Source organism: Mercenaria mercenaria, chromosome 8 (genome assembly GCF_021730395.1).
Source record: "Mercenaria mercenaria strain notata chromosome 8, MADL_Memer_1, whole genome shotgun sequence".
Lineage (NCBI taxonomy): Eukaryota > Metazoa > Mollusca > Bivalvia > Venerida > Veneridae > Mercenaria > Mercenaria mercenaria.
The window spans coordinates 24,441,782-24,453,080 of NC_069368.1; the positions used below are offsets into that span (position 1 = coordinate 24,441,782).

An 11,299-nucleotide genomic window follows, 5' to 3' on the forward strand; every position below is an offset into this window, starting at 1 on the left:
ATTTGGGGTCTCATTTTTTTAGCTGATTTTACAGTTTGTGTGTTTTACTGAAATTATTTTTCTTGCATCAAAAATGACCCCGACTTTTCTTTTGATTTTTATTTAGCACTGACAATATTCTTCAAGAAAATGTAGGTTACAGACATTTAAAATAGGTCCTGATGTGTGCTGCGGCCGTTGGAAATAGGTCAGTTTTATATAGAATAAAGAACAACAACTATTTAGTGTGTTATAACCTATATAGTCCAAATCGCTTTTAGTGTCTTTATGCCTTGGGGACATTCCAAGGGGAGTAACTCCAGAGAAAGAAATGGCATCTCCTATCTCAGTTTGCAGTGAGGATTATGATGCAGCTGAGACATTTGCTGCGGCTTTAATGGATCAGATTGATAACGAATCTGTTGATAATATGGTTGGCGTGCAGAGAGATATGTAAGAACAGATGCATTTGTTCAAATAGCTAAATACTTTCATTTGTCCTTTCGGATAGTTGCAAATATTCGGATGGGAATTGTCTAGGCCATATTCTTTCAGATCAGTGTTCTGAAATATTTTGTGTAAGAGGGTAGATTATAATGACGCATTTACACTTTTTTGCGAAATGAGCTAGCTTTTATAGTAACATGGTAGTGTCCACCTTGGGTTAATCCAAATAATTGTACTCGAGAGTTAAATATCGTTATATTTTTTTGACTTGTCGATATCCGCCTCCGAGTACAACCAGAAAAGGTAGAGAATGTGATAGCACTGTCCTCTTCTTTGCGTAAGTAACACCCAATGGAATCCGTTGGGCGGGAATTATGTTATAATAATGCAACAGATAAAAAAAAGAAATACATACATAGAAAGCCTGTAATTTTTCCTTTTCAATGATGTATATATTACCGAGATTTCTTGAGAAAAATTCAAACTATGGCAGTTAAAAAAATGCCAAGGTTTAACACGAGTGTACTACATATTGGAAAATGGCCGATCACCGGTAAACACATTACTGCACGGAGCGTTTTCATTGGTCACGCCTCCGACCGCCATTACATGAAGACAATTGAAACGTTAGAGGTTTAATTTTTTTACAACAGAAATTCTTGATAAATATGTCCTGTTCTTATGTTTTTTATTTACTATTTATGATTTAAAACAACAGGTAAGCTGTTAGGGCTAAAGAAAAATCGTGACTACTGATAAATCGTAATTTCAATCGACCACAGTTTCCACCACAGTTTTGATTGTTTCTGGTTGAGACCTCTAGGTAGACAACGTAAAATATCAAAATGTAAAATCGGTCTACCCGAGGTCTCATTATTTAGACTACACCTTGGGTCACCTAATAGGAGAGATCGTGTTTGTATACAAATCCGTTGTATATTCTATTTTTAGAACTGATAAGACAAAGATCGGGTGGGCAGACGCTGAGCGTCCATGTTTTTCTGTTAACAGTGATGTTTTTCTAACGGCTTAAACTTTCTTAAAACACAAATGATATCAATAATTTTTTGGTCAATGGAAAGAATATAAAACAAGCAATTTATTGATAACTTTTAAATATTATTTTGATATAAAATGGATTAATTATGAATGCTTAACTTACAGTGTTTCTTCTAAAAGTTTGGAACATCGCTACGCCGCTATTAAAATCAAATGCCATTTAAAACGGTTATTCATTTTCAAAAAATATTTGAATAAGAAAATATGAAAATCGTAAGCATTTCAAAACTTTTTAAATTTTTAAAATCCATATATGAACGAAAAAGTTATTTAAAATTGAAAATTCTGATCCCATACACAAACAATGTAAAAACATTTTGTTTTGCCCACCGCCAGATAAACAGGTGTTGATGCGTGACGTCAGGGCGATCTCTCCTATATATGTGAAAAGTACTGTTTTGATTCCCAGTCAGAGCTGAAGCATTTTCAGTCAGTTAAATATTGGCAACCAGCATAAAGAACTAATTGTGTAGATATGAATAGACACCTTGGAATATCCCTAAGAGATTCAGACTCCAGAAATTCGAGGATAAATTCTGAAAAGGAGGGGTGTTTATAATAGAGTATAAAACTTTAAATTTAAAACAATAAAAGTGCACTTGTACTTCGATATCAAGCTAGCTTTTATAGCAACATGGTAGAGTGTCTGCCTTGAGTATGAGAGGTCCTGGATTAGATTCTCAGCCAGGTCTGAAGTATTTTCAGTCTGTTGCATTTTGGAATGAGGATCAAACTCATGACCCCTGGTTTATACCCCATGTTAGGCGCCAGTTAATGTATCAGACTGAATATACTTAAGCCCTGACTGGGAATCAAACCCGAGACCTCTTGCAGCTGACCTTGAGCAATCAATGCTCGAGTGAGCAGAGTTTCACTGTATTATTGGTGATTTTTTCTCAACAGTCAGGGGTGTAACTGATTTAAGTTATGTAACCTATTTCAGTTACTTTTGAAAGCATTTTATAACCTGTACTAGTTATAAAATATAGTAAACTCAGGTAAGTTATTAAAAAAAAGTCTTTTTGCAGTTCTCACAAAGTGACCTTTAAAGTGAAATTAGTAGCAAACTGTGGTTAATCAAATTCTATTTTAGTCTGATCATGACCTGATAAGCATAATAGGATGTTAAGAGTTTTATAGCTTTAAAACTTTTGCGTAAACCTTTATCAGTCTTGCGTAAAAATTTTTACTGCATAGCTGGAAAGATAAAAGTTCAAGGATTCAGAAAATAATTGCATTAGTCTCATTCAAAATGAACTAGCACAGGAGGGCTTTGTAATATTTTATGATAACTGAAACAAGTTATGAAAGAATAAGCAATAACTCAAATCGGTTACAAAATGCGTTAACTTGAAACAGTTACACCCCTGACTATACAAGACAGTGGTACCGAATATCAGACCCATTCACAATTGCAAACGGTCTTTTACAGTTTTCAAGCTGGGTCCACTGGACCCATTCACAATTGGTGTGAAAACCTCAAAAATAGTAGGAAAACGTAAAATTTTACTAAAAAAGCATTATTAGCTCGACTATTCGAAGAATAGTCTAGCTATTCTACTCTTTGAAACTTATTTTTTTCTTTTTCTAGGTCAATTACCAACCTCACTGGGTCAAGTTCCATAACTCTGGCAAATTATGCCCCCTTGGACTTAGAAAGTTTTGGTTAAAGTTTTACATGCAAGTTACTATCTCCAAAACTAATGCAGATATTGAATTGAAACTTCACATGTGTCTTCGGGGTTATAAAACTAGTTGATAGCAGCAAGTCCCATAACTCTGATATTCATTTTGGCCAAATTATGCCCCTTTTTGGACTTAGAAAATTCTGGTTAAAGTTTTGCGTGCAAGTACATACAGCTAGTTCTAAAAGGGATATAGATTTGAAACTTACTTTTTCTTTTTCTAGGTCAATTACCAACCTCACTGGGTCAAGTCCCATAACTCTGACATGTATTTTGAGCAAATTATGCCCCCTTTTGGACTTAGAAAATTCTGGTTAAAGTTTTACATGCAAGTTACTATATCCAAAACTAATGCAGGTATTGAATTGAAACTTCACATGTGTCTTTGGGGTTATAAAACTAGTTGATAACACCAAGTCCCATAACTCTAACCTTCATTTTGGCCAAATTATGCCCCCTTTTGGACTTGGAAAATCCTGGGTAAAGTTTTGCACGCAAGTACATACAGCTTTTACTAAAAAGCATATAGATTTGAAACTTATTCTTTCTTTTTCTAGATCAATTACCAATCTCACTGGGTCAAGTCACATTACTCTGACATGTATTTTGGGCAAATTATGCCCCCTTTAGGACTTAGAAAATTCTGGTTAAAGTTTTACATGCAAGTTACTATCTCCAAAACTAATACAGTTATTGAATTGAAACTTCACATGTGCCTTTGGGGTTATAAAACTAGTTGATAGCAGCAAGTCCCATAACTCTGATATGCATTTTGGTAAAATTATGTCCCCTCTTGAACTTAAAACTCTTTTGATATTTAACCTTTTTGGATAATATTTTCCTGCTTCTGGGACAATATTTCGAATAGTCGAGCTTGGCTGTCTTACGGACAGCTCTTGTTTTATGGAGGCTGCCATGTTTGCAATGTGTACTGGTAGTAATCGTACTGCGCATGTACATTGGGAAACACTGTAAGATGAGAGTATGTTGTAATGGGGTACCCTAGAGGGTGAAATTTCCTGCCGCTCGTGTGATAGGGCTAAAATTTTAAAGGCAGATCGATCCGTCTATAGCATGGTAAGAGTTGAAGAAGTTTCGAGGAAATCAAGATTTGTTACTTTCGTCACCCTATATTATCGAACGTTGAACGTTAATTCATAGTTCATTTGGGTACGAAACATGAATTCATAGTGTGTTTAGGTATGAATTGGGTATGAATCATGATTGAAATGGTGTCCACATTTGTTATGGAATAAATATATGAATGTAAGATTTAGATACCTATCTAAGTATTTAAAAAAAATCACAACATTCACAAATTTGAGATCATGACGGTTCCTTAATGTGTATTACCTGAAAGGTTTATGGGTATCCTACATCTGCAATACAGTAAAACAATTCTGCAAGGGATTTAGTTTAGTGCTTGAGTTTTGAGCAATCAAAACAAAAACTTTTACTAGGAAAACGATGGTGGGTGGTGGGTCACAAAAATTGAGTGAACCTGAATGCTTGAGTCACCAGCACTGAGGAAGTGTTTCACTGTATTTGGTAGACATGGTTAAAATTTTGTATACTAATTCATCAGTGTTCATTAAAATTTATTTCAGGTTATCAAGATTTGAAAAGACGAATGAGATGTTGATAAACTTCAATATACTGTCAGCAAACAGGTTTGCTATCACAAGCCAACAGTACAGAAGACATACACAACTCATGTATGAGATGAAAAGGGATTTAGATTCCATTTTTAAGAGAATACGGTGAGTGTTTGTAAAATTGTGTCATTGTCTCCATTTGTTTTCACTTATTTAGTAGGAACTGCAGATCCTTAAGTCCGTAACTATCAGATGATGACGGCTTTATAAAGAATCTCTACCATTTAACTTAACGGTACTACAGAATGTGCTATTTGTTTGTTATATACCAGTACTGATGAGACTTGGCAGGAATGTTTGTCTGTTGAAAATCTTGGTTAAAACTCGGTCACTTTGGAAAAAACTAGATCATTAAGTCAAATCAGAGAAAAGTTTTGTTAACACTTCAGAGGCCAATTTCTCGACTTGATCATCAAAAATCTTAGAATGTTTGTCTGTATGAAATCAAGGTCAGGCTTAAAAGTGTGATACCTAAGGTTAAAAACTATGTCACATCATTGAAGACCTTGGTTAATGATCTACCTGATTGACATAAAACATGACTAAAATGTTTGTCGTATGAAATCAAGGCCAAATGAGATACTAGAATAGAAATAAGGACTGTTTTTGTTGAAATAAGACTAACATTTTTTGTGTAGGAGTTTGACTGTATATAGAAATGAGATCATAAACTATCAGATATTTTGTGTCGCAAGTGGAATTCATCTCCATTTTGTATAAGCCATGGGACCGCCGTGACTGAGTGGTTAAGGTTGCTGCCTTCAAATTATTTGCCACCCACCAAAATGGGTTAGAATCTGGCTTGGGGCATAGAACTTTCTATGTGAGGAAGCCATCCAGCTGGCTCACAGATTTGTGGTTCTACCCAGCTGGCCGCCGTTGATGAAATACTGTCCGGAAAGCTCCTGGGGTCTTCTTCCACCATGAAAATCTGAAGAGTCGTCATTTGAGCTGTTACTGTGTCAGTGTGACTTTATACACACCCTCCCCCACAAAAAATTTAAACCAATTCCATTTTGATATAATGTCTATACATTTTAAAAAGGACCCTCTTTCCAAAAGTATTTTTTTGTTTCTGTATTATAGGGTTATAAAAGATAAGCTTGGAAAGTCATATCCTGAGTCATTCAAAGGTAAGTGTTTAGTTTAGTGAATTGTTAACTTTTTGTAGGAGTCATGGTATTGAATGCTGAGAAAGATAAAAGGTAAGGATAGAGGCATACCATTAACAGTCTTGAAAACATAATGTCTGGTGGAAATCAGAAATTTTCTTCAGGGATTTATTTTTGCAATATTTTTGAATCAACTGAATTCTGGAAAACAGTGCTTGTGAAAGTGCTTTTTTGTTATGATTATGTTTGACCATGCATCACAAAAAGTCTGATTCTAAAGTAGCAGACTTTTAGCCTTGCAAATGTATCTGGTTTTACAGTAATGGAAATAAGATGTAGAGCATAGTTGGAGAGCTTTATTTGTATATTTAGTAATTAAGGGATTTCACTTTAATTTGGTATCATCTTGACTGTACAAAGTATATGGAGAGCTGTCCTACTCAGCCAGGCATTGGCGTCCTTTTTAATACATGCCTCAGTTTTACCTATAACTTCAGGTTAATACTTTCACTCTGACTCTGTTGTTACTAAATTGATTTGATTCAGATTTGAAATAGTTGTTTCTCATCATCACCTGAATCATGTGACACAAGGGCCATAACTCTTGGCACATATTTTTCATAGATTATGTCCCTTCTTTGCTTATATCTTTTTTTTTGGTTAATTTTGATTCACTTTCATTATATCTTCATTATTTCTGAATGGACTTGATTCAGACTTACAGTTTTACTTAGAATTTAGTTTAATTTGATAGCTCTAGCTTGGAACTTTAGATGTGCACTATGTCACTATCCAGCATGGGAATAGTCAAGTCCTGTAAGACGGCTTTTTATGCCCCCTTCAAAGAAGTTGGAGTATATTGTTTTTCTTACTGTTGGTCTGTTCATCTGTCTTTCCATTGGTTCTGATCAATAACTACAAAAGTCTTGGTGTCACAATAGTCAGACTATTTGAAGCCTATTGTTTTTAGGGTCAATAGAGTAAGATCCAGGTCACAACGCCATTGAGACTGAAAACAGTTTCTGCTCAATAGTTAAAGAATACTTTAGCTTACAGCTGTAACTTAGTAAGGTAGCAACCTGTGTTCAGTAAATGACCCTGTTGTTTTGTGGGGGAGTGGTCAAAGAAGGTCATAATGATCTAGAGACTTTAAACTGTTTTTGCTCAGTAATTAAAGAATGCTTTAGCCTTCACTCCACAAACTTAATAGTGTGATTGCCTGTTATAAGGGATTGGGGCATATGTGTATTATAAACAGCTCATGTTAGTGTCAGATATACATTATTATAACATTCTATATCAGCTTGTTAACAATAGATGTTTCTAAATATTCCATTTAAATATATGCCCAAATTGTGTCTGACAGACTGTATTCATTGTAAGAGTAACAAGAGAAAGTTCATTAAATCCAGATTAAATGTTTTTATGTATTTCATTTTTGCCTTTCAGTTTGTGGCAGTTCAGCACCTATTTTAGAAGATGAGGAAGAAAATGAAGAAATTGTTGCCATATCAACAAGTAAGCAAGACCAGAATACCACTGTTAAGCATGAAAATGACACTGCTGCTTTGGCAACAAATAATGGTGCACAGAATTCTACAGTTATGGAGGAAAGTGAAACTGTTACCATAGTAACAAATGAAAAGGATCAGTTTCTGGATGTTTCCAATGGGAAAGTGGTGGATACTTCAGCAAGCGTGACTGATTCCAAAAATAGACCACATTCTAGTGCAAATAGTTCAAAGAAGAGCAAGGGACATAAGCAGGCAGTTGAATAAATAGTTTCAAGTATCTACTTGATAGCTAATTTGCATTGTGCAATATTTTGATTTTAGAAGTGTTATTTTTTTATATACCGGGTACCTAAATGGATATATTATGTGACAGGGCTGGTCATTTGCCTGACTGTAAGCAGTTTAGTTTCCATTCAATACCTCGAGAAAGCTCAGTCTGGATGGTCACATTGCACATGGGCAGTGAATGACAACTATTTTGAGGTCACAAGGTCGGAGGTCATAAAATTTACATCAACAATGGATCTCTCTTGATTTTTAGGTTTTTAAGTCAAAAGTTGTAGTCTTACTAAGTGGTCCAATGTATAGATTTTGTGATGACCATACACTTTAGTAGACCACCAAGTGTGAGATACAGCCTCTTTACACAAATGATCTTTTAATAATATATTTGTTCTTTAAAAAAAAGGAACTGAAGAAGTGGATTCTAAATAGATGTGGTTGCAGGAATAAGTTTTGACTATATTTAAATATTTAGAAAGGTAACATCTTCAATCTATTATTAATTTAAATTGATATTAGGAGAAAGGTTAGTGTGCATTTGACCATGTAAAATATTATTCAAGTGTAAAAGGTTTTGGCTCATTAACTATAAATTTAGATTTTCTTTTCAAGTTGAATTTTGACACCTGCTGTGAAAACATCACGAAAGTAAAGGAAATGTGAAATTGTATCAAAACACTTTAAAAACGTATATGTTTTGTCTTTATGGTTATTTTTGAGTTGCAGTTGCTGTTTTATAGTTTATCAATAATCTGCTTGCCCACACATGGGGTGAAATTTTTCAAAATCAAAATGTTGATTTCCAGTAAGAGTGATGTAGAATGCATATATGTGACACTAAAATGATAGAGTGAAAATAAGTGTTAGATATTGGTAAAAATGCAAGAACAATATTGATTTTCTTGATATTTTGAGAAGCATTACTGTAACAGCTGTTTACTGCAAAATATTTTTAGTAGATCTAATTTTAAATTATTAGAATATCTTTCAAAATTCATACGTCATGAAGTAAGTACATGTACTACTGGACACTCATGGCCCTTACATTTTATTGCTTTTTTTAAAGAAAATGATTACCAGAAATATGTGAAAAAGTTGCTTTATTCACCTAAAATATGTGAAGAAGTCGCTTTATTCACCATCAAAGAAGCCTCTGTTTGATAGATCAAGCTTATATTTTACCTTAAGATCATTGATGTTAATGAGAAATTGCTTAACCTTTAGCATGCTAGATAAATTGTGGTCTGCTGGAAATGTCGTCTGCTAAAATTGTAAAGTTCATTCAATTTGCTCCAAAATTGGAAGAAATATTGTCAGAGTAGCAAACAGCTTGGAACCTGATCAGACGCCGATTTAATCGGCGTCTGATCTGGTTCCAAGCTGTTTGCAAAGGCTGTTAAATTCGCCTGCAGCAGGCTAAGGGTTAAACTTACTCCACAGTGAACTGATTTTTCAATTTTCAAAGTTAACAGGTAGATAATGTTATGCTTTGATGTACATGTAGCGGCAATTTTTATCATTTGTCATGATGGCATTTTAATACCATTTTCATACTTCATCATAAATTTTGTTGAAGTAAGGAACTTCTGCATGCATATACTGTACCAGTATGTGGTATAAATTCAGTTTATGTTAAATAAAAGTGTTAGAAAATATGGATATGCCCACTTGCATCTGAACGACATTTGTCGTTATAATGACACTTCCAATAAATTCTAAGTTATTTCTTAAGCAATAGTCATGCTAGTCTGGGCAACTTAACATCATTGTAGGCAATGCTATGTAGTACTAATGCTATGTTTAGCTGAGCTTGCTTAGTGGGCAAGTTGATTCATTAACAGCCTGAGAGACCATGAAGATCTACTGAAAAAGTTACATGTATATAGTGTTATATCTGTTGAAAGATATCTTTTACACATTCATTGATGGTATGATATTTATGTTTTGTTCTTTATATAAATATTGATGTTATGTATATAGCTTACAGCAAGTTTATTCAATGAATTAAAAAAAATCACCTTGTATACTTTGTATTTGAACTTTTTGGTACATGTCCAGGGCTTGTATTCATCCATAAAATGTTTATATACTTGTCAGTCTGTCTTGGAACTCTCGTCCACAGAACTATTGAATTTTTTATGAACGGAACGAGCAAAGTGTTTACATAAATATTTGCACATTTATTACTATGCCTAGATGTATGCCAGCTGCTGAACATATTAAGTAAGAATTTGAAAGCCAGATCAGATACATGGATACATACTGTACCCCATCACATCTGAATATATTGTTCATAAATAATCCAAGCTTTTTATAGTAACTTCAACAGTCAAGGGTAGACCACCATGTATATCTAGTATCAGCAGAGACTGAAAAACAGACTTTTTGCACAAACTATAATAATAGAATTGGTAAAGAAATGATAGACTTTGGTGTCACAGAAACACAATACAATTAAAACCTGTTAATATATTTTGAACTATCAGAGCCTTGAGTAAGATGAACAAGAGTTGAAAAAAAAGGAATGCATGAATATGACACTGTGGTGTTAAGTAGTTGTTCCGAAAAATTAACTTAACACCACAGTGTCATATTCATGCATGCCTTTGTTTCTACTCTTGTTCATCTTACTCAAGACTTCGATGGTTCAAAATATATTAGCAGGTTTTAATTGTATTGTGTTGTGAGAATCACAATTAGGGAGCTGAAGGGGACTTGCGTTTCATAGCTGTTCATTAATACAGTAATGCACATTTCATTATAATTTTTCATTGGGTGAGAGGCCAGTAATAAGAGGCGAAAAGAATAATAGAGGCATAATTATCTTTGATGAAAAACAGGCAATGGATTTTCAATTACTATATATAAATTTTCACCATAACAATATCCGGTTCATGTTTGACCCATTCACTTTGTCAACAGACTAAGTCATACACTTGGGTCAAAGAGCTTTATTACATGATCTCATCTTTCAAACAGCTGGAAGGACTTGTTATTAAACTAGCATCAGTTGTTTATCTCATCAAGTTGACATGCGAAGTGTACTACCTAAGTACTTGATATCCAACCGCCATTCTCACTATCAAAGCGGTGTCACAGGGTTTTAATCACCGGTAGTTATAGCTTTATGTTTCCTTTTAACCCTTATCATGCTAGACATGATTGATTCTGCCTTTGCGACCAGTGTAGATTATGATAAGCCTGCATGTCTGTGCAGTCTGATCAAGATCTGTACTGTTTGCCATTCAGTCAGTATCTTTTTGGTAAGCACTCCTTTTAACACCAATGATACTGTCCAAATTGAAAGATGAACAAGTTCATTTTAGTAATTTTAGGGTAAGGATTAATGTCACAGATGCACTGGATAGGATCTTCTGCTGACACTGATACATACACTTCATAAAGAGGTTGACACAAATTCCATAAGTCTGACAAAATAGTAATACTTTATCAACTTAGAAAACGTCCTAAAATTGTTATCAAGTATTATATGAAACAGTCACTCTAGTTAATTTTTAGAAAATATCCTAAATTTTTCAGTATGTCTACCTTTGACTCCTGACTTG

The 11,299-nt window shown here is 34.1% G+C and overlaps 1 protein-coding gene across 1 annotated transcript; it reads left to right on the forward strand.

Annotated features, from left to right (window-relative positions):
* The first annotated feature begins 285 nt into the window (after positions 1 to 285).
* On the forward strand, positions 286 to 9,754 carry LOC123522862 (kxDL motif-containing protein 1-like). Its single transcript, XM_045300344.2, has 4 exons — positions 286 to 432; positions 4,778 to 4,930; positions 5,912 to 5,958; positions 7,387 to 9,754. Exons 1-4 carry the CDS (start codon positions 311 to 313, stop codon positions 7,713 to 7,715), a joined length of 651 nt encoding a protein of 216 aa, XP_045156279.2. The 5' UTR covers positions 286 to 310; the 3' UTR covers positions 7,716 to 9,754.
* Positions 9,755 to 11,299: the final 1,545 nt, after the last annotated feature.

Bases quoted from the DNA above. Each gene is read 5' to 3' on its own strand.
- LOC123522862 (XM_045300344.2), top strand. From the start codon at position 311: ATGGCATCTCCTATCTCAGTTTGCAGTGAGGATTATGATGCAGCTGAG. The intron at 4,931-5,911 runs GTGAGTGTTTGT...TCTGTATTATAG, and splicing joins TCCATTTTTAAGAGAATACG to GGTTATAAAAGATAAGCTTG. The intron at 5,959-7,386 runs GTAAGTGTTTAG...TTTGCCTTTCAG, and splicing joins ATATCCTGAGTCATTCAAAG to TTTGTGGCAGTTCAGCACCT.